The 26,624-nt window shown below is 53.3% G+C and overlaps 1 protein-coding gene across 3 annotated transcripts in view; it reads left to right on the top strand.

Annotated features, from left to right (window-relative positions):
* Positions 1-25,794, top strand: part of NCKAP5L (NCK associated protein 5 like) — a 38,718-nt gene extending 12,924 nt beyond the window's left edge. Inside the window, exons 2-13 of one of the 3 annotated variants that reach the window (XM_005570788.5) lie at positions 10,483-10,544; positions 12,477-12,605; positions 13,352-13,420; positions 13,521-13,559; positions 14,582-14,701; positions 18,454-18,567; positions 19,589-22,218; positions 23,078-23,240; positions 23,539-23,620; positions 23,982-24,290; positions 24,368-24,510; positions 24,908-25,794. In XM_005570788.5, the coding sequence (XP_005570845.1) occupies positions 12,483-12,605; positions 13,352-13,420; positions 13,521-13,559; positions 14,582-14,701; positions 18,454-18,567; positions 19,589-22,218; positions 23,078-23,240; positions 23,539-23,620; positions 23,982-24,290; positions 24,368-24,510; positions 24,908-25,120 (4,005 nt within the window). In that variant the 5' untranslated portion in view covers positions 10,483-10,544; positions 12,477-12,482 and the 3' untranslated portion in view covers positions 25,121-25,794. Of the gene's footprint in view, positions 1-10,482; positions 10,545-12,446; positions 12,606-13,351; positions 13,421-13,520; positions 13,560-14,581; positions 14,702-18,453; positions 18,568-19,588; positions 22,219-23,077; positions 23,241-23,538; positions 23,621-23,981; positions 24,291-24,367; positions 24,511-24,907 lie in introns of all 3 variants that reach the window. The other 2 variants (XM_005570787.5, XM_015430892.4) reach the window with 2 other exon arrangements.
* Positions 25,795-26,624: the final 830 nt, after the last annotated feature.

Below are 26,624 nucleotides of genomic sequence, written 5' to 3'. Positions count from 1 at the left end.
TAGAACAGTGAGGCTGCATGAGTCCAAGAAAGCTTGTCCAAAGAGTTGCTCAGGGGCCAGACAAAGGCAGGGCTTCGAGGGTTGTGTTGAGGGCTTTGGTCGGTCCCAAAAGCAGTAGGAGGTCGTGGGAAGATTTGAAGTGGGAAGAACACAATCAGATTTATAGTTTTAGAAGGTTGCTAAGGTGGAGCTCCTTGGAAAAGTGGTTGTGGCAAGGAAAATACAAGATAAGCCAGGAACATCTTACGGCAAGAGAGTGCTTGAAAAAGAAAGAAAGAAAAAAAAAGGAAGCACTGGCTGAGTGTGGTGACTTATGCCTGTAATCCCAGCACTTTGGGAGGCCCAGGTGGGTGGAGCACTTGAGGTCAGGAGTTCGAGACCAGCCTGGCCAACATGGTGAAACCCCATCTCTACTAAAAACATAAAAATTAGCCAGGTGTAGTGGCACACACCTGTGGTCCCAGCTACTCAGGAGGCTGAGGCATGAGAATCGCTTGAGCCGAGATCACACCACTGCCCTCCAGCCTGGGCGACAGGACAAGACTTGTCTAAAAAAAAAAGGAAAAAAAAAAAAAGGAAGCATGTTGGAAGGAGGACCCAGCCTGAAAGATTCTCAATGGCCAATGGCCATAGCTGGAATTTGAGCAATGAAATGTGATGATAGTATTGGATTATAACCCAAAGATTAAATAAATATCCAGGCCGGGCGTGGTGGCTCACGCCTGTAATCCCAGCACTTTGGGAGGCCGAGGCGGGTGGATCACGAGGTCAGGAGATCGAGACCATCCTGGCTAACACGGTGAAATCCCGTCTCTGCTAAAAATACAAAACAATTAGCCAAGCGTGGTGGTGGGTGCTTGTTGTCCCAGCTACTCAGGAGGCTGAGGCCGGAGAATGATGTGAACCGGGGAGGCGGAGCTTGCAGTGAGCCGAGATTGTGCCACTGCACTCCAGCCTGGGCGACAGAGCAAGACTCTGTCTCAAAAAAAAAATTTTTTTTTAATTAAATTAAAAAAATATATATCCAGTTCGTCCATACCAATATAAATACATGATTAAATGGGATGAAGGGACAGTTCTTCCTTATAGAAAACTTGCAATTAATAAATATAGAAGGAAGATAGGAAATTGAAAATTATGTTTTAGAACACCATAGTAATTGCTACAAGCAAGATCCACTGATTTTGGTTAAAAATTGCCGGGTGAAAATTTAAGGAGAAATAGGATATTTGCATAGTCGCAAAGTATTGCCCCCCAAAATATTAATTACAAAAGGAAAAACAGTGACTTTACAATGGAGAAACCAATTAATAGATACTGCCTAACCAAGTGATGAGGTTAAAACATCACCAGGAACAAGAAAACTTGGTATCATGTGTGTCCTCAGATATAATGCCCTGGGGAAGGTATATCACCTCCGTGGTATTCTTGTCAAAACATATAACCTCAGTATAATCAGTGAGAACATCAAACAACCCAAACTGGAGGACGTTCTCCAAAATGTTGACTAGTCGCTTCAGAAGTGTTAAGATGATGAAGGATAAAGAAAGGTCGAGGGATTGTCATGAATTGTAAATGCTAAGGAGACTGGGTGACCAAGTACCCTGTGGAATCCTGGATTGGATCTTGGAACAGAATATTGGTACAAAAACTGATAAGATCCATATAAAGGCTATAGTTTCATTTTCTAAAAATTGTTCTGCTAAAGAAAGATGTGGAACCATGAGAATGTGCTACTATGTATTTTTTTAAGTATGTATTTATACATAAAGTAACACATAGGCACATAGAAGAAGAGGTGGAAGAGGGGTGGGAGGAGCAGGGGAATGTAATAGGAAAGGGAAAAGTCATCCAGGAAGAAGTGGATACCCTCAAGAAAGTGAGAAGACAGCCCACAGAATGGAAGAAAATATTTTCAAATCATGTATATACATATATATGCATATATATACACATATATATACACACACATACACAGACACACACATATATATATAAAAGGACTTGTATCTAGAATATGTAAAGAGTTCTGAAAACTAGGCTGGGCAAAGTTGCTCATCCCTGTAATCCCAGTGCTTTGGGAGGCCAAGGCAGGAGGATCACTAGGAGGAGTTCAAGATCAGCCTGGGCAGTATGGCAAGACCCTGTCTCTACAAAAAATTTGAAAATTAGCCAGCTGTGGTAGTCCTGATTACTTGGGAGGCTGAAGCGGGAGGACCACTTGAGCCTAGGAGTTTGAAGTTACAGTAAGCTATGACTGTGGCACTGCACTCCAGCCTGAGTTACAGAGCCAAGCCAAATCTTGTCTCTTAAAAAAAAAAAAAAAAATGTAGGCCAGGAACAGTGTCTCACGCGTGTAATCCCAGCACTTTGGGGGGCCGAGGCGGGCAGATCACTTGAGGCTAGGAGTTCGAGACCAGCCTGGCCAACATGGTGAAACCCCATCTCTACTAAAAATACAAAAATTAGTCAGGTGTGGTAGCGCATGCCTGTAATCCCAGGTACTTGGGGGGCTGAGACAGGAGAATCGCTTGAACCCAGGATGCAGAGGTGGCAGTGAGCTGAGATCATGCCACTGCATTCCAGCCTGGGCTACAGAGTAAGACTCTATCTCAAAAAAAAAAAAAATTTTTTTTTAAAGAATTCTCACAACTAGATAATAAAAAGACACAATCCGCAGTTTAAAAATCAGCAAAAATTTGAAAAACATTTCTCCAAGGAAGAGATACAAATGGCCAATAAGCACATGCAAAGATGCTTAACATCATTAGTCATCAGGGAGATACAAACTCAAACCACAATAAAATCTCACTTCATACTTACTGGGTGGCTGGAATCAGCAGATCAAATAATAAATGGTGACCGTACGGAGAAATTAGAACCCTCATACACTGCTGGTGGGATTATAAAATGGTACACCTGCTCTGGACAACAATCTGACAGTTCCTCAAATGATTAAACCTGCAGTTATTATATAACCCAGCAATTCTACTCCTAAGTATATATACCCAAGAGAAAGGAAAACATACATCTATACAAAAACTTGTGTAGTTGGTGCTCCACATTTGCAGGGGAGGGTCCAACCAACTGCGGGCCAAAAATATTTGGAAGAAAAAAAAAAATAAAAAATAAAATAAAATAAAAATAATACAAAGCTTAAAACAATATACATATTGTTGATATATATAGTCTAACAACTATTTACATAGCATTTACACTGTTTAGGTATGATAAGAAACCTAGAGATGATTTGTAAAGTATACCAGAGGAAGTGTTTAGGTTATATGCAAATACTGCACCATTTTTTTATATAAGGGACTTGAGCATCCTCAGATTTTGGTTTTTGCAGGAGACCTAGATCCAATCCCCTGGGGATGCCAAAGGCTAACTACATAAATGCTCATAGCAATATTCATAATAGCTAAAAAGTGAAAACAAGCCAAATGTTCATCAGTAGAATGGATGGATAAACTGTGGCTGGCCTATACAGTGGAGCACTGTTCACCCATAAAAAGGAATGGAGGCTGGGTGTGGTGGCTCACGCCTGTAATCCCAGCACTTTGGGAGGCCAAGGCGGGAGGATCACCTGAGGTCAGGAGTTCGAGATCAGCCTGGCCAACATGGTGAAACCCCGTCTCTACTAAAAAATACAAAAATTAGCCAGGCGTAGTGGCGTGTGCCTGTAGTCCCAGCTACTCAGGAGGCTGAGGCAAGAGAATCGCTTGAACCTGAGAGGCAGAGGTTACAGTGAGCCGAGATCACAGCATTGCACTCCAGCCTGAGTAACAAGAGTGAAACTCTGTCTAAAAAAAAAAGAAGAAAAAACAAAAGGAATGGAGTACTGAAACATGCAACAACGTGGATGAACCTTGAAAACATCACACAAAGTGAAAGAAGCCAGTCGTAAAAGGCACCAATGATATGATTGAATTCACATGAAATGTCCAGAATAGGGAAATCCATAGAGACAGAAAATAGATGAGTGGTTGCCTGTGACTGGGTGGGGAGGGGGCAGTATTAAGGAAAGGAACAAAAAAAGCTAATAAAAGTGTTCTAAAATTAACCATGGTGATGACTGCACGTATGTCTGAGTATACCAAGAACCACTGAATTGTACATTTTAAGTGGGTGAATTGTGTGAGACAGGGACTGTGTCTCAAAGCTTAAAAAAAAGTCCAGTGGCCGGGCGCAGTGGTTCACGCCTGTAATCCCAGCACTTTGGGAGGCCGAGGCGGGCGGATCGCAAGGTCAGGAGATCGAGACCATCCTGGCTAACACGGTGAAACCCCGTCTCTACTAAGAAAAATACAAAAAAAATAGCGGATGCCTGTAGTCCCAGCTACTCATGAGGCTAAGGCAGGAGAATGGCGTGAACCCGGGAGGCAGTGCTTGCAGTGAGCTGAAATTGCACCACTGCACTCCAGCCTGGGTGACAGAGCAAGACTCCGTAAAAGAAAAAAAGTCCAGGAGGAAGTGGTCACAGAGGTCTCATACCTGCGACGGCAATGAGGACTGAAAAATATCGTTTGGATTTAGCATCGTGGTGGTTACCACTGAAGTTGGACCAGGTTGAGGGAGGAATGAGAAAATGGCTTTGGGATTTTCTTTTGTGTTTTTTGAGAAGTTTGGCTTTGAAGTATCTAGAGTATTTTTTGAAATTTGGCAGTATCTGGGAAAATGTCAAGCAAAGATTGTTGGTTTTGTTTGTTTAAGAGAAAAAAAAGGGTCCCTCTCTGTCGCCCAGGCTAGAGTGCAGCAGTAGCCGGGTCATAACTCGCCACAGCCTGGTAGTCCCTCGAGTGATCTCCCACCTCAGCCTCCCAAGTAGCTGGGACTACAGGTGTGAGCCACTGTGCCCAGCGAGAAGATTGTTCTTAAGATTTAAAGATTTTAAGTTTTAAAGGGTAGATGGGAAAGCTCTATTCAGGAGGTAGATACTGAAGACGTAAATGGGGTAAGTCTGGGACAAGCGGTACCAGCTTTGGCTGGGAGCGGGCAACTCATCTGCTATAATAGTGGACGAGGAGGTGGGGAGGGTTCCGAGGGGGCTGGGATGGTGGCGGCAGGATGTGTGAGGGGATTTCCTTCTGGCTTTAATCCTCTGGGGAAACAGGAGGGTGTAGGCCAGAAGTTTTAGGAGAGTGGACAGGGTGTGTACTACTCATGGCAGAGAATGAGAGAGTAGCTCTCTTACTCGAGCCAGGCAGGATTGCCAGGCTGGACTGACAGTGGAGCTGAGCTGGCCTTCTGTGGTGGGGAAGAGAGTGAGAGAGAGCGTAAGTACAAGCCTGGGGACAGAAGTCCCTTTCCAACATCCACACCTTGTGGAAAGAAGCATTGTCCTAGAATGCACAAGTCAAGGAATCCCAGGGAGCTTCTTGAGCTTGCATGTGGCTATCTAAAATTAAATGTAAAATTCAGTTCCTCAGTTGGACTAGCCACATTTCAAGTGTTCAGCAGCCACGTGTAGCTAATAGATACCTTCCATGTTGGATAGTAGAGACTAAGCATGTTCATTATCACAGAAAGTTCTACTGGACAGCACTGTTCTAGAAAAACAACAACTTTTTGGTCTGAGGACACTTCTATATGCTTAAAACTTGAAGACCCCGAAGAACTTTTGTTTATATGTGTTATACTTACAGTTATTTAATTAATTTGTTTAAAAATAGCAATAAACCCATCACATGTTAACATTTTATTTAAAAATATAATTATATATGTTCCAAAAACACAAATAATAAGAATGTCATTGTTCTCTATTTTTGCAAATCTCTCATGTCTGACTTAATAGAAGGAAGCTGGCCTCTCCTGTCTGCTTCGGTATTCAGTCTTTTGTGGTATCACACAGCATAGTATCTGGAACATGCCACTGTACACTCAGGAGAGAATAGGAGTAATACAGGCAGATAGTGTCTTAGTAGTATTAGGAAAACAGCTTTGACCTTACAGACCCCTGGAGAGGGCCACAGGGTGCCTGGGCCCCACTGTGGGAACCACTGTGGCAGAACAACAACCACTTGGTGTGAAGAAACTCATCCCAGGGAGACGGAATGATTTGCCTAGTCACACAGCGTGTAAGTTATTTGCAGAGTTAGAACTGGGACTGAATGCTAGACTCTTCTGCCTTCTGGTCTGAGGCTGTTTCCAGTACCCTCGGCTGGGCTAGGACAGCACAGTCTGGACTTTTGGGAGTGGGGCCTGGGCTGCTTGGCTGCAGAGCCCCTGGTGTGTGGTCCTATAAATAAACCCATTGTGTCGGCACCCCTTCCCTCTCCCCACCCCCAGCAGCTGCTATTTTTGTTACTGGATTATGCTGTGGACAGGGAGCAGGAGGGCTCTGAGGGAGGGGAGATGAGGGATGTTGAAATCTGGAAGCCTTTGGGGCTCATAACACGACTGCCCTTCCTTCTTCCCTTCCTGGAAGGGCCAAGGACCTATCCTGCAGCCGGTTTGGAAGAACCCACGCCATGGTGGTTGAGGTGCTTAGAATGCCTGTGAAAAGGAAGTTGGGGGGATGCAGGGGGCCCCTTCCAAGACAGATGCCTCTCAGAAGGGCTATTGTGTCTCCAGTACCAGTTGTCAGGAGGAGGGAAGGAAATTCTTGTCTGCCCTCTTACCCTGAAGCGGGAAGAGACCAGTTGGAATTCTCAGGGCTGAAAGATGCTTTGGGCCAGGGATTTAGTGGCCCCTTTCAGGCTAGAAGTGCCCTGGGAGCCAGGCCTCAGTCCTCCTGTCCCTCCCCACACTCCTCAGCAGCCCAGGGCTGATCTTGGCTGGAAAGGGTGTTTGCTGTGGGGACAGAAATTGCTGTTTACAAGTGGATTCTTGGGTGTGACTGGTAAAAGGGCTGGGAGAATAAGAGGGATTCCAGAAAGCAGCTGGGGAGGGCGCAGAGGGAAGCGGTTGGCGTTACGGGTGATTCTGTGATTAAGTGAGCTCTCCATCTCTGCCTTCCTACAGCTGCCCACCCTCCCCCACCCCTGCTCCCTGGCTTCTCTCCCTAGAGGACTCTGGGGGGAACAGCTGGTGAGTGAGGGGCTCACCAGGGGCCAGGAGGCCTTGGCTGAGGGCCGGGGTGAGGGAATGAGGACAGGCTTGCTGCCGCCTGCCTCTCCAGCCCCTTCCTCCCATGCCTGGTCTCTGTTCAGGGAGGGGTCTTGCCTGGGCCCTGCTGGAGAGGGGGTGGGAGCTACAGACCCCCTCTGGTCTGGCTAACTGAAAGGCCAGGACAGTCAGATCTCTTTGGAGGCCCTGAAAGCCTCTGTCCCCTCCTGGCTTTAAGGGGGAAGAGAGAGCTGGGGCCCTCTGTGACTGACTTGGCTGAAGAGATGGTAGTCGCCCAGGTTACCCAGAGACCCCTGGCAAGTTTCCCTCTTCCTCAGCCCTGGCTGCCTGAAAACTGCCCCTCCCCACCCCCTCTGAAGGACGAGCCAGAGAGGACTCTGCTCTTCTCCCCGCTCCTTCTCTCCCTCCCCCTGCACTGAGGTCACCTCCCTCTGAATCAGGCCTTTGTGGAGGGAGGGGCCTCCGCTGGCAATTCCGGCGGGAGAAGCCTCCAGTTCAAGTTAGAGTCCCCAGCCCCTGCCTGGCCGGCACCGTGTGTCCAGACCCAACGTCCCAGATGTGTTGGGGCCACCAGAGGAATGTTTGAAACCAGAGCCATTCCGAAAACCCCAAGCCTGGGGTTTTCCCTGCCCCAGGCTGAGCTCAGGGTTGTGAGCAGGAGCTATGGGTCCTGAGGGAGAAGCTGGCGCTCAGCCTCTGGGGAGGCAGCAGGGACCACCACTGCGAAGCCTCCCTGGGTAGGCGTCCCTCATGAGATGCAGGCAGAAAACCCAGACTCCACAGGGCCACATTCCTGACTTGGCTTTGATTTGGAGCTGGTGGTGGTGGTCTCTCTCTGGATCTTGACCTTCCCTAGAGAAGGATAAGGACACAGGAAGTTTTCTTTAGAAATCTTGAACTCAGACTCTGAGCCGACTCTCACGGCCCGTGCTCCTCCCCACCACCAAGCTTTCCTGCAGGTCTCTTCTCCGTCACAGCTTCCTGCCCTCCACTGTCATGGCCCTGCAGATGCAGAGGAGGCCCCTCATCCTGGGCTGACCCCAGACCCCCTTGCTGTGAGGCCAGAAAGTGTTTCTCCCAAAGTGGGGCTGAGTCCCAGCCCTGCTCCAGCTGGAGCACACTGAGAAGAAGAACTGTGGCCACTGGCTGGCTTATAAATCAGAGGGTCTCCCCCATTCGCAGTGGGACTCCGGCCTCCCGGCCTAGGATTCACAGGAGCTCAGCTATGGATCGGGGCCGTGCCTGGCTTTGTGGAGTGTGTGGGGTCTCCATGCTCCTCAGCACAGAAAACCACTGTGTGCACACATAGAGAATCCACAGCCAGTCCTCACAGCTGGGCCTTGCTCCTAACCTGGATGCTTTTTTATTATTTTGAGAAAAAATACTCTACTAAACCACTGTCACCCATTGTTTCATTGTTGCTTTCTTGTGAAGAACGCAAACCTTAGGGTTTCCCGGTCCTTAGCATTATCCTTTTCCAGACCCTGGATGCTGCCTTCTTCATCCCATTCCTTTCCCTCACCCTCCCAACTTTTTTCTCCTCCTCCACAGCATACCTCAGCCACACCCCAGCCTCTCTTCCGTGGAAGTTTTCACTAGAGAAGTAGATGGTGAGGGGATTGAGGGACACGCTGGGAACCTACAGGCAGGTTGCTCCAGGCTGTGGGAGGACAATGGCCCAGAGACTAGAGTTGTGGGTGAGGGTGGCACTGGTCAGATGCTGGAGGTGACCTGAGACATTGTCTGGGTTTCACCACATTTGTGGGAAGGAGGATAATTCTTAAATTTTTTTCATTTTTTTCCAGGCCTGTATATTTCTAAGTCTATCAAACATGATAAACATGATAATGTTATGAGCAAACCAAGTTAAATATGATACATTTTTATGACGTTAAAATAACAAACAACTTCAGATTGTTATAGAGTATTAACAATAAGCATTAGAGGCCAGGCACAGTGACTCATGCCTCTCATCCTAGCCACTTGGGGGGCTAAGGCAGGAGGTCACTTGAGCCCAGGAGGCCAAGGATGCAATGAGCTATGAATGTGCCACTGAACTCCAGCCTGGGCAGTGAGGTGAGACCCTGTCTCTTAAAACAAATTTAAAAATCAGTATTAAACAGGTCTTCCTTTTCCTCCAAGTGTTTTCAGAAGTCCCCTTCCCACTGTTGTGTCCACACACACACACACACACACACACACACACACACACAAAGCAGCATTCTCCCCTTTCACTGTTATCCCAGTCCCCAAACATCCAGCTGCTTCTCTTTCTGGGGTATCAGAAGAGAAGAGGGGAGGCGAGGCTGGCCCTGGGGCTGGAGAGCCGGCTGGGAGGAGTTGGAGAGGAGGCTTCTGAGGTCAGGGTGGGCGGGGAGCACTCTGAGATTTTCAGGTACCCCTGTAGCTGAGACCCCTGGGTAAGGGCGCTGGGACTCGGAGTCGGCCTCTGTGTGAACGGACAAGGTAGCAGCAGGCTCTACAACAACCGCATAGCTTTGCGCTGTGCCTGTGTCAGCAGGTGATGATATGAAAAGTCTCCATTTATGGAATTCGTGCCAGACACTCTACAAATATTATCTCATTTTGTCCTCCAACAATCCTTTGGGCTAAGTGTTCTTATCCCTGTTTTACAAGTGAGAAAAAGAGAAAAGAGATTCTTTAGTGTCAGATTTCTAGCCCAAGTTTCTAGCCTCTGGGGAGCACTGGGGCTGTACGGAGCTTCAGTGTCTGTTGTACTGTGGAGCTTACAGTGCAGCTTGGGTGTTTGCAGAGGAGCGGGAAAAGCTAGGCCTGTCTGGTGTGCTTTGTGAAGTAGCCATGTGACTTGGGCAACATCCTCTGCCCCAGAGCCTGCCTCCTCCCACAGGCGGGTGCTCCCCTTCCAGGGTTGTTAGGAGAACCGGATGGGATGGTGTAGAAGAAAGTGCCTGTGCTGTTCATCACACTGGGTGCACACAGTGTGTGCAAGTGTAACTTCCTGTTCCTCGGCTTCCTCATCTGAAACACAGGCACTGATAATAGCATTTAACATTGTTGTGGTTAACTGTTGAGCATGAGACAAGACAATGTATGTTGTAGAACCGGGTGGTAAAGTACCAGGTATGACTGTTCAGTCTCCTCTGTTATCTGATGATTCCTGGCTGAGAGCTGGGGACCTTTGCACTGGCTCTTTCTGCTGTCCCAAATGCTTTCCCATTCAGGATTTCATCTGGACTTCATTCAAGTCTCTGCTTAATTGTCATCTCTCTGCCTTATCACAACCCAACGCTGTACATTGTCTGCCCCACCCAATAGAATGGAAGCTTCATAGCGGCTGGGCTCTCTCTGGCTGTTCATCCCATGTCCCAGTGCCTGGCGCATAGCAGGAGCCCAGTAAGTGTGTGGCTGACATCATCTTTTTTTTTTCCACAGGTGAGGTGACCGTTCTGGATGCTAGAGTGAGTGTGCTCACCTGTGTAAGGGGGCAGAGACAGGTGAGGGGCTTTGGGGCCTGTGCATGCTGGGGGTGGGAGAGGCACCCCTGGGCTCCACTGTGGAGGATTAGGGGAGCAAGTGCTCAGATGGCTGGGTGGTGAGCTGCTGAGGACCCCTCTCTCCTATAGTCCAAAAGCTCCAACCCTTTTTATTTTTGTTTTGAAACAGGGTCTCGCTTTGTTGCCCAGGCTTGAGCACAGTGGCCATCATAGCTCACTGCAGCCTCAAACTCTAGGGCTCAAGGGATCCTCCCACTTCTTTTTTTTTCTTTTGGTAGATGCGGTCTCAGTATGTTGCCCCGCTGGGCTTGAACTCCTAGCCTTAAGCCATCCTCCCACCTTGGCCTTCCAAAGTGCTGAGGTCACAGGCATAAGCCACCACGCCCAACCCCATTTTTCTTTTGTGGGAGATTCAATGGCACAAGGAGTAGTCAGTGGTGGACCAAGGTTCCACCCTTTTATAATAGGAAGGGTTGCCCATCTACTGGAAACCTTCACAATATTTGTGTGAAAGAAAAAACAGCATTTTTCTCTAGCAGAGACATTGGAACTCAATTGGAAGATGAAGACTAGTCAGTTCAAGCTAGCAACAATGGCAAATGTTTTGTGGGGTGGGAGGATCCTGTGGTGCAACACAGGTCTGAGCCCTGGTCGTGCTGGGTGTGGTCATGAACTTTGCCTAGTCATCAGTCTGTCTCCACATGCCAGGGATCCCACCAGGAGGCATGTGAGTTTGGATGGGGAGGCAAATGCAGTGTTCCTGCCCTCATGGAGTTGACTGTCTGGTGGGAGAGGCTGGTGTACAGTCTTGCAGGAGCGTCGCCTGGGAGCCCTGAAGGATGAATAGGGAGGAGATGGCCAAGTGGAAAGGAGCAGGTGGTATCAAGAGACCCCAGCAGAAAGACCAGTGTGCACAAAGAGCCTGATCTGCTGGGGCCTAGCTCCTGCCAGGGCAGTGGGTACCTAGTGAGGCTGGAGCTAGAAAGAAGAGCCCTGGAGGGGTGGAGGGCACTTCCCACTCTGTCTAGGAGGAGCCTGAGGCTCAGGGAGCGGGACCTTGCCCTGGGATGACCCAACAAGTGAGCACTGGAGCCTGAACTAGAGCTAAGGGCACCAGGCGCTAGGCCCCAGGCTCAACGTATTCTCCACACGTGCCGAATCATGTTCTCAGGGTGTTGTTCCCTAGGTGATCACATTTGACTCTCACAATGACCCTGTAAGGAAGGAAGAATTCTTCTGCCCATTTCTCAGAACTGGGAAACTGAGGATCATCTGGTTGACCAAGTGAATGAATGAGCTCAATTTTCATATGTTCACCCAGTTCATACTAGGCAGAGCCAGGCAGAGGCTTTTGGCCACAAAGCCAGGGTTTTATCCACTGTCTCCACTACCTAAAGCATGTTCCTGCTTCAGGCAGGAGACCACCAATGCCCAGGACAAAATCCTAGTTGTCTTACTTATTAGTTTAAATTATTGTTAGTGTTATGAGTAATAACAGTTTGTGTCTTAAGTAGTTTGTTTTTTTTTAACATCTTAAAATCACTTTCACAGACCTAATCTTTGTTTGCAAACACTGAATGAGATTAGGGGATATTGGTGTTATTTCACAAATAGAGGGACTGAGACCCAGGGAGGCTGAATGACTCGCCAGCTTGAGGCCAGTCCCAGTGGAGAAGTCAGGTTTCTTGTGCTAGTGTGGGGCTTTCTAAAACAATGGTCTCTGTTCTTAAGACAAGGAGAGTATCTGTGTGTCTGCCCCATGACCGTGACTGGGAGATTCCCAGCCTGGCCCTGAGTTGTTAGTGTCATGCATATAGGTCACACTGACCTAAGCTCCAAGGAGACTGAAGGGTTTCATCTTTGTCCTCTTCCTCCTCACTTCCTTCTCGTGCCCTGGAGTAGCCTGCCGGGGCTTCTCTCCCTTGTTCCCAGGGCCAGATGTCTGAGGCCATGGACCAGCCAGCTGGGGGTCCTGGAAACCCAAGACCAGGAGAGAGTGATGATGGCAGCATGGAGCCAGGCACCTGCCAGGAGCTTCTGCACCGACTGCGGGAGCTGGAGGTGCGGCATGGGGCAGGGTGGGGGAAGCAGTGCCAGCCAGAGCCCTGGGGAGGCGGGGCTGCCCCTCCCTCTGAGCTTCCTGCGGGTTTGTGGGTGCCATGGACCTTCCTCTCTGCCTGCTTTGCCAGGCGGGAGGCTAGCAGGAGATTCTTTTGCAAAGCTTCTCTGAGAAGCCCTTTCCTTGCTCTTTGCTCCCCAGCCCAGTGATGGCTCGGGGACAAGAAGCATGCACAGGGATGAGCATCCTAACCCCTGCTTCCCTTCCTTACCTCTCTTGCCTCTGCAGGCTCTAGGAAAGGGGGTGGGCAGAGGCCACAGGAGGAAGAGGCTGGGTGGCCCAGGGCTCAGGAGTTGAGGGACAAGGGTGCGGATCCTCAGGCCACACCCCTCACCACATTCTTAACACCCTGTCATCCTCCCTGCAGCCTCCTCTGCCCGTCTCCCAGGGAAATGAGGGTTACTATGGGCACCTCCCACCTCAGGTCTACCTGGCCACTGTGTCTCCCCAGGGCCCCCAGTGCCACTGACTGAGGTCAGGGTTTACAGAAAACCATCCCATGTCAGCCCTGCCCTCCTGCTGCCCTTGGCCTCTGCAGGATTCCTCATATGAGAATCTGCTCACAGCCAAGAGCTGGAGTGGGGTGTAGTTAGCACCCCTGTAGTTGCCTCCCCAAAAGGAATGTGCCATGGGGGAAGAATAATCCCCAAAGCCACCTTTTTGCCCTCTTCCTCCCTCACTCCTGCAGGCAGAGAACTCGGCACTTGCCCAGGCCAACGAAAACCAGCGGGAGACTTATGAGCGCTGTCTGGACGAGGTCTGTGAGTCTGCAATGGGACTGGGGGGACGTGGCTCATCTGCTCCTGGCAGAAGCTGGGGTCAGCTGATGGTTCTGCCTCGGGGCTTTCTGTCCCCAGGTTGCCAACCACGTGGTGCAGGCGTTGCTGAACCAGAAGGTGAGTAGCCACAGGAGACACTCACCCGCAAGCCCAGACACCCTGGGGAGAAGCCCTGGGCACAGCAGACGAGGCCCTTCCTGGAGACTAAGGGCTTGGAGGAGATGGGCTATTGCCCTCCGGTGATTCCCCATCTTTCCACCTTGGGCAGGTCCATACCGTTCTGCCTAGAGGCAGGGGTGGGACTAGGTAAGGCCAGGTCTCTGAGCAGTGGTCACCGATTTGAGCGTGACTCCTTCCCTTACCCTGTCCCCAGCTGTCTTTCCCAGGTTGTGATAGCCCTTAAAGCAGTGTTGATGTTGTCAGCCTAAATGGCATCTGAATATTTACTCACATATGGTGGATAACTTCTTGACATCAGGGCCACTTTGACTCCAAGGCCTTACTCTGTCTTATATAGGCCCTTTTTTGATGTGTGGTTTCTAAGAGGCAGAGGGCCAGGCGTAGTGGCTCACGCCTGTAATCCCAGCACTTTGGGAGGCTGAGGTGGGCAGATCACAAGGTCAAGAGATTAAGACCAGCCTGGCCAACATAGTGAAACCTCATCTCTACTAAAAATACAAAAATTAGCTGGGCATGGTGGCGCGTGCCTGTAGTCCCAGCTAGTAGGAAGGCGGAGGCAGGAGACTCACTTGAACCTGGGATGTGGAGGTTGCAATGAGCTGAGATTGCATCACTGCACTCCAGCCTGGTGACAGAGCGAGGCTCCATCTCAAAAAAAAAAAAAAAAGAGTCGGGGGGTCGATTCCAGGGATGAGAAAGGTAACAAAGAGAATAGGATTTACCTCCCACCAGGGGTGATAAACTTTAGAGAATTTACCATCTCTAGAAGATGCTATAGCTACCAACATCAGCAGACTCAGATTCCTCATAGAAGGAGGCTGCAGCAGAAGGGTGTGCCCAGAAGGGTCCTGGGGCCTTTTAGATAGCATCTGTGCATGCCGCTGCTCTGATGAAGAGCATTGTGACACTCTCCCACCGTCCTCTCCTCTTCTTCCTGCACCTCCTGGGGTGGGTGGCAGGACCTGCGAGAAGAGTGCATCAAGCTGAAGAAGAGGGTGTTTGACCTGGAACGGCAGAACCAGATGCTGAGTGCCCTGTTTCAGCAGAAACTTCAGCTCACAACAGGCTCACTCCCCCAGGTAGGCACCTGTGCTCCTTTCACTCCCATCGCACTGCCTCCTGCCTCCTCAGCTCCATTGGCCCCATCACTGTCTTCTCACATGCACCTAGGGAAGCAGGCCATCAGCTGTCCCCTTTCCATTCTGGGGGTATGGAAACTACCCAAGTTCCCTGGATTTGGCTGTTCCCTCCTCCCAGTGCTCCTCACCAGCGGGAGGGTGTCCCTTCTTGTTGACAGAGCTTTGCACTTGCTCCTGCCTCATGTGGGGAGATGGGTGGAGTCTGCAGATGCAATTATTTCAAGCGTCCAAGAGGCCTCTTTGGCCACTGACACAGCCTCTTCTTGGCCGGATGCAGGGGTAGGGCTGGGTGTAAGGCAGCCTAGGGTGTGGTGTCACGGAGAGGTCAGGAAGGACATTTTGGTTCTGATAACTGTTCACAACCTCTGCTGGGAGCCCTGACACCTGCCTTCCCCAGGAGAAGCAGGAGGCTATTGAGAGTGCCTCCTGGGCTGAGTTAAGGTATTGCTTGAGGTTACTGTGTGAGGAACCCCCAAGGATGGGGTGAGACATGGGGATGGGAGGATCAGGAGCAGCTCCAGATGCCTGAGGTGAGCAGCAGATTGTTTCTGAAGTTAGCCAGCCCCTTCCCCTCACTTTGACAAGAAGAGAAGCACTTTTCTGTGTGTGTGTGTGTGTGTGTGTGTGTGTGTGTGTGTGTGTGTGTGTGTGTATTAGGGAGGGGGTTGGACGTGTTTGTGTCTGTCTGATGCAAAGTAGGCAGCTCTTGGCCCCCAGCCCCTGAGCAGGCAGCCTCTCCACTCACTGGAAGCCTGGCCCTTGCAGAGGAGGCCCCTTGTCACCATGGCCACTCTGGAGCCCCCGTCTCACCAGGTTGGCACAGAGCTGGGTCAGAGTCCACAGCAGCGACTCTGCAGTTCTCCTTGCCCTAGATCTGTCCCTGTGGCAGGGTTCACCCTGGAAACCCCGGCGGCCCAACCACACCAAATCAGCCCACCCCAGCACACTCTTCTCAATGACTGCTGATAACAGAGGGATTGAGTGTCCTTAAATCATTTACTTTGGCCGGGCGCGGTGGCTCAAGCCTGTAATCCCAGCACTTTGGGAGGCCGAGATGGGCGGATCACGAGGTCAGGAGATCGAGACCATGCTGGCTAACACGGTGAAACCCCGTCTCTACTAAAAAATACAAAAAATTAGCCGGGCGAGGTGGCGGGCGCCTGTGGTCCCAGCTACTCGGGAGGCTGAGGCGGGAGAATGGCGTGAACCCAGGAGGCGGAGCTTGCAGTGAGCTGAGATCGGGCCACTGCACTCCAGCCTGGGCGACAGAGCGAGACTCCGTCTCAAAAAAAAAATCATTTACTTTTTACCTAAATGAATTCTGGAACCTCATGGGGTTTGGGCCAATAGATTTATCTTCCCCAGAGGTAACATGACATAATGGAAAGAGCACGAAGCTTGGCCTTGGATAAACATGGGTTGGATCCCTAACTTAGCTCCTTCTTAGCTGTGTGACCTGGGGCAAATTACTAAGCTTTACAGACTAGAGTTTTTTCTTTACGGATGGGGATAAAAATACCCATATTGCAGTTGACGTGAAGATTCAATGAGATGATATGTTGCGCTTGGCCCACAGTAGATAGTCAGTCAGTGGTAGCTGTTTATGATGTGATTCCCAGCTTGTGCTTTGCTAGGGTGGAAGCTCCTTCGCACAAATGCCAATTAGGCTCTTACCGTGAGCAGTGCCTTTGACGACACATATGGAATCGGACTGCATCACGAGGCCCTGTCTAAGGGCCGAGGCCTCTGCAGGCCAACAGGACCCCAGGAGCCTGGGACTGTTGGGAGCTCAGGGAGGTATAGACACCATGCCACAAGGCAGAGTATGACAGTGCTGTCAAAGAACCCAGGGGACAGTGAGGGGAGGCCATCAGAGAAGGATGGAAATGACATTGGAACTGGGCCTTAATGGATGGATGGGAGATTTTTTTTGAGACAGAGTTTCATTCTTGTTGCCCAGGCTGGAGTGCAATGGCACAATCTCGGCTCATCTCAACCTCCGCCTCCCAGGTTCAAGCAATTCTCCTGCCTCAGCCTCCTGAGCAGCTGGGATTATAAGCATGCGCCACCACATCCAGCTAATTTTGTATTTCTAGTAGATATGGGGTTTCTCCATGTTGGTCAGGCTGGTCTCGAACTCCTGACCTCAGGTGACCCACCTGCCTCGGCCTTCCAAAGTATTGGGATTACAGGCGTGAGCCATTAATGTCCGGCTGGATGGGAGATTTTAAGAGTGGAATGGGGACTGGGGAGGAGGGATTCCCTGTGGAAAGAATAGTATGAGCAAAGATCCCAGGGTAGAGAAGCCCAGAGAGCAGCAAACTGTGCAGCTTGGCTGGAGCAAAGGACGTGTGAAGGGACGGTGAGGGAGAGAGCAAGGTGGAGACGGTGGCACGGGAAGAGCTGGCCAGCCAGGCCCAGAATGCCTGCAGAGGAGTTCACACTTGTTTCCATGGGCAATGGGCAGGCATAGGAGGCTTTTGAGTACAAAAATGCTTTAGAAAAGAAAATGAGGCCAAGCGAGGTAGGTAGCTCATGCCTATAATCCCAACATTTTGGGAGGCTGAAGCGGGAGAATGACTTGGGCTTAGGAGTTCAAGGCCAGCCTAGGCAACATAGCAAGACACCATCTGTACAAAAAAAAAAAAAAAAAATTGTTTTTAATTAGCCAGGCATGGTGACACATGCCTGTAGTCCTAGCTACTCGGGAGGCTGAGGCAGGAGGATTGCTTGAGCCAGGGGATCTAGGCTGCAGTGAGCTACAGTCGTGCCACTGCATTCCAGCCTGAGTGACAGAGACAAAACCCTGTCTGAAAAAAGAAAAAAAAACTCATCTCATTGTTAGAGTTTATAGTTTAAAGAAAAAAGAAAAAAGATGCTTTAGGTTGTCTTGTGCATAGGAGATTAAAAGACCACCAAACCAGGTCAAGGAGACTGACTGAGATGCTGAACAGTGCAGGCCAGAGTCAGGAAGAACTGGGCTGGAGGCACTGCTGCAGCTGGCCATAGGTTGTGGGGCAGGGGGGCCTGAGGGGTGCTGCAGAGACAGGGTTTAAAGGCTGTGAAGAATGAGGGAGAGGGAGGAGTTAAAGCTGACTTATATCTAGCCACAAGATGCCCAGAAGAAGGAAATTGCATTCTCAGGGACTCAGAGAGAAGTGCCCATGATTAAATCCTACCTTTTCAGTCCTCGGAGTAGATGTTCCACATGAGACCAGGTAGGGGAGACAGAAATATTATAACTCCCTGCCATCTCTTTTTTAAGATCATCAAAGACCATTTATCTCAGCTGTCCCTATGATCCTCAGATCCCAGGTGGTCAGAACAGGAAGAGACCTTTGCGGTAACTCTCTTTGTGAGAGGAGAGGAAGCCCCACAGAAAAGTAAAGCAGGCCTGGAGCTGAGAAAGGCACCCTGAGTTAGACCTGCCGTGGCCCTCTGGGCCTAGGACATTCATGTTTCTCCAAAGCCCTCTGACCAGTCTCACTCTGAGACCCCAGATCTGCCTGTGCTGTGGTCTCCTGAGGCTTCTCTTACCAGTGGGTGGGGCAGCAGGAAGAGCTGCATTTGGGGCTGAGAGTCTGGGAGTCCTCCATGAAGGAGCGGACTCAGAGGGGAAGGCCTGGCTTTGCGAGGGAGTAGGGAGCTGGGGCCAGACAGCTACTGTGCTAACTCTGCCTCTCCCTCTGCAGATCCCACTCACTCCACTCCAGCCGCCATCAGAGCCACCAGCCTCCCCCTCCCTCAGCTCCACTGAGGGACCGGCCACCCCGCTGCCTCTGGGGCACTGTGCTGGGCAGAGAGAGGTAGGAGGCCTAGGTACTGTGGTCCGTGGTCCGTGGCCCCACTGGCTAGAGGCTCATCAGTCAGTACTCCACTGATGTTTCCTAGCAAATCCCCGGGGAAGGGCTGTTTCCCAGTGCTCAAACGTTTGTCCAGGCTGGAAGTGTGAGCCCTCTGCTATCAGCCCAGTGCCAAGAAAAGCAGATCCCTAACCCTAGCCACTGGCCCTGTGAACAAATGCATTAGTAATGCATTAAGAGGCATGGTTAACACTTACTGAGCTCTTACTGCATGCCAGGCACTGTGTAGAACACCCTGGATCTCATTTGTCTTCTTTAGTGAGGTTAACAATAATAATTATCCCATTTTACAGATGACACAATGAAGCAGCTTAGCGCTCAAATAACTTGAAGCCCCTGTCGATAGGTAGAACTGGAACTTGAGCCTACACCAGCTGACTGCAGAGCCTATGGGTTGCCCACTATACCACACTATGCTACACCCAAGAAAGGGCTAGGAGACAGCAGGGAAGGCTTTGCATGGCCTCACCCCCAGCCCCTTTCTGCTGGGGATGAGGTCAGCGGGGTCAGCTGTGTTCCCTGAGGAGGGCTCGGTTTGCCTATAGTGACTGACTTAGGACTTGGCCACATCACACTCCCTTCTGGAGTCTGTGTTCTTTCTGGGCCTGAGAAATGGACAGGCCTGCCTCCCCTGGGACACACAGAGGTCAGAGTTGTAGGTGGTCAGCCTTGCTGATTCAAATGGCTGTGGGGAGTAGGAGCTGGGACAACCAAGAAAAGAATGTAGGATGCCTGCCCAACCCCAAGTGTGCCAGGAAGAAGAATTGGGATAACCAGGGCTCAGCAACCCTTGAGGAAGTGGAACCATCATATCCCAGTTGCTGTGAATTCCTTTGGGGGACACAGACACAACCAGGCCAGCTCTGTTCCTGGCATTCCCTGTTATGCCAGCCCAGGGCCTGGGCCTGGAACTGGATCCCAGCTGCGTGTGGTCTCCTCCTCATGCCATCATCTCTCCCCTAAGGTGTGTTGGGAGCAGCAGCTGAGGCCAGGAGGCCCAGGCCCCCCAGCCGCCCCACCCCCAGCGCTGGATGCCCTATCCCCGTTCCTTCGGAAGAAGGCCCAGATTCTGGAGGTGCTGAGAGCCCTGGAAGAGACTGACCCCTTGCTTCTCTGCTCACCTGCCACCCCCTGGCGGCCTCCAGGCCAGGGGCCTGGCTCCCCAGAGCCCATCAACGGCGAGCTGTGTGGCCCGCCTCAGCCTGAACCCTCGCCCTGGGCGCCCTGCCTGCTGCTAGGCCCTGGCAACCTGGGAGGCCTCCTGCACTGGGAGCGCCTCTTGGGGGGCCCAGGAGGGGCAGAGGGTACTGGGCAGCCCTGGGGTCCTAGCAGGGGACCTCCTCAGACCCAGGGCACCAGCTCTGGCCCAAACCGTGCCCCTGGCAGCAGCTCCTCCTCCTCTTCTGATGAGGCAGGTGACCCCAATGAGGCACCCAGCCCCGACACCCTGCTCGGTGCCCTGGCCCGCAGACAGTTGAACCTGGGCCAGCTCCTTGAGGACACAGAGTCTTACCTACAGGCCTTCCTGGCCGGGGCTGCAGGCCCACTCAATGGGGACCACCCAGGTCCTGGGCAGCCATCCTCCCCAGACCAGGGGCCCCCACAGCTGTCCAAGTCCAAAGGCCTCCCCAAGTCAGCTTGGGGTGGGGGTACCCCAGAGGCCCACAGGCCAGGCTTCGGTGCTACCTCAGAGGGCCAGGGGCCCCTCCCCTTCCTTAGCATGTTCATGGGTGCTGGGGATGCCCCACTGGGCTCTCGGCCTGGCCACCCTCATTCCTCATCTCAGGTGAAAAGCAAGCTCCAAATTGGTCCCCCTTCTCCTGGGGAAGCCCAGGGACCACTTCTGCCCTCTCCAGCTAGGGGTCTCAAGTTTCTAAAGCTGCCTCCAGCCTCGGAGAAGAGCCCCAGCCCAGGAGGCCCACAGCTCAGTCCCCAGCTCCCCCGGAACTCGCGAATCCCCTGTCGGAACAGTGGCTCAGATGGCAGCCCCTCCCCACTGTTGGCCCGAAGGGGTCTGGGTGGAGGAGAGCTGTCCCCAGAGGGGGCACAAGGCCTGCCCACCAGCCCTTCACCCTGCTACACAACCCCAGACTCCGCACAGCTCAGACCCCCGCAGTCAGCCTTGTCCACCACGCTGTCCCCAGGCCCAGTGGTGTCTCCCTGCTATGAGAACATCCTGGACCTTTCTAGGAGCACCTTTAGGGGGCCTTCCCCAGAGCCACCTCCATCCCCACTGCAGGTGCCCACCTACCCACAGCTAACTCTGGAGGTACCACAGGCCCCTGAGGTCCTCAGAAGCCCTGGAGTACCCCCCAGCCCTTGCCTCCCAGAATCGTACCCCTATGGGAGCCCCCAGGAGAAGAGTTTGGACAAGGCAGGCTCGGAGTCTCCCCATCCTGGCCGCAGGACCCCAGGCAACTCATCCAAGAAGCCCAGCCAGGGGTCAGGGCGGCGACCTGGGGATCCTGGCAGCACACCTCTGCGGGACAGACTGGCGGCCCTGGGGAAGCTGAAGACAGGCCCTGAGGGGGCCCTGGGCCCAGAGAAGAATGGGGTGCCAGCCAGGCCTGGCACCGAAAAGACCCGGGGACCAGGGAAGTCAGGGGAGAGTGCTGGAGACATGGTGCCCCCCATCCACAGGCCACCAGAGCAGCTAGAAGCTAAGGGAGGGATACGGGGGGCAGTGGCCTTGGGCACGAACAGCCTGAAGCAGCAGGAACCCGGACTCATGGGGGATCCCGGGGCCCGAGTCTACTCCTCTCACTCCATGGGGGCCAGGGTGGACCTGGAGCCTGTCTCACCAAGGAGCTGCCTCACCAAAGTGGAGCTGGCCAAGAGCCGGCTGGCAGGGGCCCTGTGCCCCCAGGTACCCCGTACCCCTGCCAAAGTGCCAACCTCAGCCCCAAGCCTGGGCAAGCCCAATAAAAGCCCTCACAGCAGCCCCACCAAGCTCCCTTCCAAGTCACCCACCAAGGTGGTGCCTCGACCTGGGGCTCCCCCAGTCACCAAGGAGTCCCCCAAACCTGACAAAGGGAAGGGCCCTCCCTGGGCAGACTGTGGTAGTACCACGGCCCAGCCCACACCCCTAGTACCTGGCCCCACTGACCCAAGCCAGGGCCCTGAGGGGCTGGCCCCACACTCAGCCATCGAGGAGAAGGTGATGAAGGGCATCGAGGAGAATGTGCTTCGGCTCCAGGGCCAGGAGCGAGCCCCTGGTGCCGAGGTCAAGCACCGCAACACCAGCAGCATCGCCAGCTGGTTTGGCCTTAAGAAGAGCAAGCTGCCAGCGCTGAACCGCCGCACAGAGGCCACCAAGAGCAAGGAGGGGGCTGGCGGGGGCTCCCCGCTCAGGAGGGAAGTCAAGATGGAATCCCGGAAGCTGGAGGCCGAGAGCCTCAACATCTCCAAGCTGATGGCCAAGGCGGAAGACCTGCGTCGGGCACTGGAAGAGGAAAAGGCCTACCTAAGCAGCAGGGCCCGGCCACGGCCTGGTGGCCCAGCCCCAGGGCCCAGCACGGGGTTGGGGCAGGTGCAGGGCCAACTGGCTGGCATGTACCAAGGTGCAGACACCTTCATGCAGCAGCTGCTAAACAGGTGAGGGCCTGAGATCAGTCAACAGGTGCTTGGTGGGCATGGGGCACTTTTCCCTTTGTGGGCACACCTGGGTCTGGAACTAGGCCTGCCGTTCCTGGGAGCTGGGGCTTTCCAGAGTTCAAAAGGGATAGAAGGCCACCAAAGCAGCTGGGGGGTCAGTGACTTGGCCTGGAGGAAAGATCAGGGGCTTGGCCTCGTTTCTGGCTTCTCATTTGAGAAGAGTTAACAGTCCGCATCTTCCTGGATGGTCTCCATACCAGATGAGGCAGCCTGCATGTGATAGTTAAGTGAAGGCTAGAGCCTGCCTATGGGCTGATAAAGGTCTCCTTCAGGAAAGGGACAAGGGGAGTCCTCTTCCCATCTTGCCCTTTGACACCTGCCACAACAGGAGCTGTGGTTTAAAGAAGGGACCCACCCATCTTGGGGTTGCTCTGTCTGGGCCAGATGAGGCAGAAAGTCTGCGGGAATTGGGCCCCAGGCAGGGGTGTGGTTTGGACCGCAGGTGTGCTCAGAAGTTCAGCTAGAGCAGGTGGAGTGTGTTGTTCCTGGACCAGGATGTGACCGGGTCTGCTAGTCTACCTGGAATCACCATCAAGCAGTCTCTAGGCTTGACTCTGGATGACTTTGGGGGAGTTCCCCCATCTTCTCCCCTGCCCTCTGTTCCTCTTGGGTTCCCCAGGGTCCTTTCCTGTTGCCAGTGTCAAGAAGGCAATGGGAGCAATCACTAGCGACATGTCTCCTTCCCCAGGGGTGGGTGGCAGGAAGTGCCTCCCTAAACCCAGCACCATTGGCGGGTGCAAGGCTGGAATGTCTGGGTAGGCCAGGCCGCCCTCACCTACATCTGCGCTGTTGCCCATAGGGTGGATGGCAAGGAGCTGCCACCCAAGAGCTGGCGGGAGCCCAAGCCTGAGTACGGGGATTTCCAGCCAGTGTCTTCTGACCCCAAGAGCCCTTGGCCAGCCTGTGGACCCCGGAATGGCCTGGTGGGCCCTCTTCAGGGCTGCGGAAAACCTCCTGGAAAGGTAAGTTCTTGGGACAGGGACTGGATAGAGGGCCTGGCTCTCTGGCCCTGCCAGGTCTCTTACCCCCTAGAGGGTTCCCCTTCCCCAAGACCATGAGTGCCGGATGCACTCACAGTCTCTAAGGGGAGACTGGAGAGGGGAGAGGGGCTTCCCAGTCTGCAGAGGTTCTCAGATCCATACTCCAGGGCCCTAATCCTCACACTCCCATACATTTACAGCCACATTCCCACCCCCTAGAGGCATGGGGAGGGGTGTGGAGTGGGGAGGAGTGGACTGAGGTCTCCTGTACCCCACACAGCCGAGCAGTGAGCCAGGGAGGCAGGAAGAGATGCCCTCGGAGGACAGCCTGGCCGAGCCAGTGCCCACCTCACACTTCACAGGTCAGCAGGGTCAGGGGCTGAGGATGGGTCTGCCCCCAACCCCTCTACCCACTTCTTCCCACTTTACTTCTTCCTGTCCCCACAGCAGGTGCCAGGCTCTGTGTGCCATCTTGGTGCCAAGCACCAGGTGGGCACTGGAGCTACACAGGAACAAATTCTTCCCTGCCCTCAGGGTACTTGTCCCACCTACACCCCTTCCCCAAGCCCAGGGCAGGTGGGGATGGTGGACAGGTGCTGTGGAATTAGCCTGTTGGGCCAGGAGGAGCCCTGAGTAGGGGTGGAGCCTGGGCTGGGTGGGAAGTGGAGGCAGGCCGGGTACTGAGCCCAGCCTCACACTCTTGATGGACCTTCCCCTCCCCAGCCTGTGGCTCCTTGACTCGAACCTTGGACAGTGGCATTGGGACCTTCCCACCCCCGGACCATGGTAGCAGTGGGACCCCCAGCAAGAATCTTCCTAAGACCAAGCCACCGCGGCTGGATCCCCCACCCGGGGTACCCCCAGCTCGGCCCCCACCCCTTACCAAAGTCCCCCGCCGTGCCCACACACTGGAGCGGGAAGTGCCAGGCATAGAGGAGCTGCTGGTGAGCGGGCGGCACCCCAGCATGCCAGCCTTCCCTGCACTGCTACCTGCTGCTCCGGGCCACCGGGGCCATGAGACCTGTCCTGATGGTGAGTGTCCAGGTGGGAGGGTGGGATGCCCCTGAGAGCCAGGCAGCTCCATCCACCTTCCCTTTGTTCCTGGACAGATCCCTGTGAAGACCCAGGCCCCACCCCTCCTGTCCAGCTGGCCAAGAACTGGACCTTCCCCAATACTAGGGCAGCTGGCAGCTCCTCGGATCCTTTCATGTGCCCACCCCGACAATTGGAGGGGCTGCCCAGGACCCCCATGGTGAGAACTGCAGCAGGGGAAAGGGAAAGGACTCGGGAGCAGGAGGGAGTGATGTGGGGAGACCAGTTTCTCCAGTGAGGTATGGCCTGTATATCGCACAGTCTCAGCGCTGCACCCTCTGGGAGGAGGACTGCCGGGATGCCCTGTGAGCGGCCCTCCCCCCGCCCTCGTTGCACTCCTCTCGTGGGGAAAGGGTTTCTGTCCCTCCCCAGAACCTTGTAGGACTGTTCTCAGTTGTACCTCCAGCCTGCTTCCTCTGAAGTACACTCCACCTTGGGGGGCCCCTTCTGGAGCAGCTCCCCATCGGGTGCACAGACGCCCCTCAGAGCTCAGTGCCTCTGAGGCTGGGCCAAAAGGTGGAGAGGAGCTTCCTCCCGAGCTGCCCCTCCTTTCCCAGGCCCTGCCCGTGGACCGGAAGCGAAGCCAGGAGTCCAGCCGCCCATCCCCTATGCCCCAGGGCCCAGCTTTTGGGGGTAGCCGCACCCCCAGCACGTCGGACATGGCTGAGGAAGGCAGAGTGGCCAGCGGGGGCCCCCCAGGGCTGGAGACCTCGGAGTCTCTCAGTGACTCGCTCTACGACTCGCTATCCTCCTGTGGGAGTCAGGGCTGAGGGTCTGCGCCACACCACGGCCCCGCTGGATTTGGGGACCACAGACTGGATCGGCTCTCTTCATGCCCCTGGAGCCAGGGCCCTTCCTGAAGGGACCAAGGAGGCAGGTGGATAAGAAGGTGAAAAGGGAGTCCCTGGCACACCCCACCACCCACTGCTACTGCGGATGAGATGACCATGCTCAGCTCAGGGAGAGACCCCGCCCTTGGTCCCTTCTCTCACCCAGAGTAAGGCTCTTCCTTGAAGGGACTGGGGGTTTAAGGCCACTGTGTCACAGCCCCCCAGCTCCTACTTCAGGCTGAGCCATCTTGTGGTGCTGGGCTTCCTGCCCACCAGCCGTGCCATCTCTGCCCAACCTGGCTGCTCCTCTGCCCCGAAGCCCTCGCAAGGTCCTCCTGGAGGCCCCTGTGCTTGTGGAGTTTGGGGGCTGGGGGACAAGTTGCCTTCTCTCTCTGTCCTGGTCCTCCCTGCTGTCTGGATGGTGCTGCCCTCCCCTGCCCCATGCCTTTGGGGTCTATTCGTCCGTCTTTTTCGTTGTTGTTTTTATATATTGAAGCGTCTGGCCCAGCCCCCAGCCCCGCACTGCGGTTAATTTATCTGTTGTTTAAAATGCGGCTGCTCTGCTCCCTGCCTCTGCTTCTGCCGTATCCCTAATAAAATGTGGAGGCCCCCTCCCTGCCCCTGACTCGGCTCGTTGTGTGGGAGGACTCAGGCAGGCCAGGTCGGAGGATACTGCATGGGTGCCAGGTTGAGGGACCCCAGGCACCCTTGTGACACAGCCCCCCAACCAGGGCAGCTGGCTGGAGTCATCACAGGAGGTAACAGAGGGTTGGGAGGGTAGGGCCTGGAAGGGTGCCTGGGCTCAGAGAGATTCTCCTGGCCCAGGACTTGGGCAGAGCGTGAGGCTGGGCAGCCCCTTGGAGAAGGAGCTGGGGAAAATGGCTGTGGACATGCATTCAGGCCCCACGTGTCCCAGGCGGGATGGGACATGCAGACTCTGAGCAGAGTTGCATCTCTTCTCCAGACCTTGGTTTTCCTCCTCTACAGAAGATTAGAAGGTTAATCCAGACGAGCTGGTCCCATCAGCCAGACTTTCTTCTCAGCATTCTCTTCCTACTCCTTCTCTTAGTTAATATCATCATTGAAGAAATGAACAAGACGGAGAGGATCAAGTCAGATGTCTGGGTTTTTCTTTTAAGTCGATATCCCATTTTCTTACCTCTGTCTTCTGCTTCCGGGTTCCTATCCCACTGTCCTATCCCTTCTGCTTTTATGGGCTTAAGCATAGTATTACCAAGCTGTAAATCTCTGCTTCTTGCCAGGTGGAATTCGAGAGGTCTACCTCCTTCCCACTTTTTATTTCTTGGTTTTTCAAGCCCTCTTCTCTGCTTGAACTTGGTAGATTACCTCATTTCCTAGTTAGAACAGAATTGTTTGCCTGCAGGATATTTCTCCTATTTCCTTTTGGGGAAGGAGTTTGGCATAGCGGGTTTGACGCAGGACT

The sequence above is a fragment of the Macaca fascicularis genome, chromosome 11 (genome assembly GCF_037993035.2).
Source record: "Macaca fascicularis isolate 582-1 chromosome 11, T2T-MFA8v1.1".
In the NCBI taxonomy this organism is placed as follows: Eukaryota; Metazoa; Chordata; class Mammalia; order Primates; family Cercopithecidae; genus Macaca; species Macaca fascicularis.
This window is presented reverse-complemented; position numbering and strand designations above follow the sequence as displayed.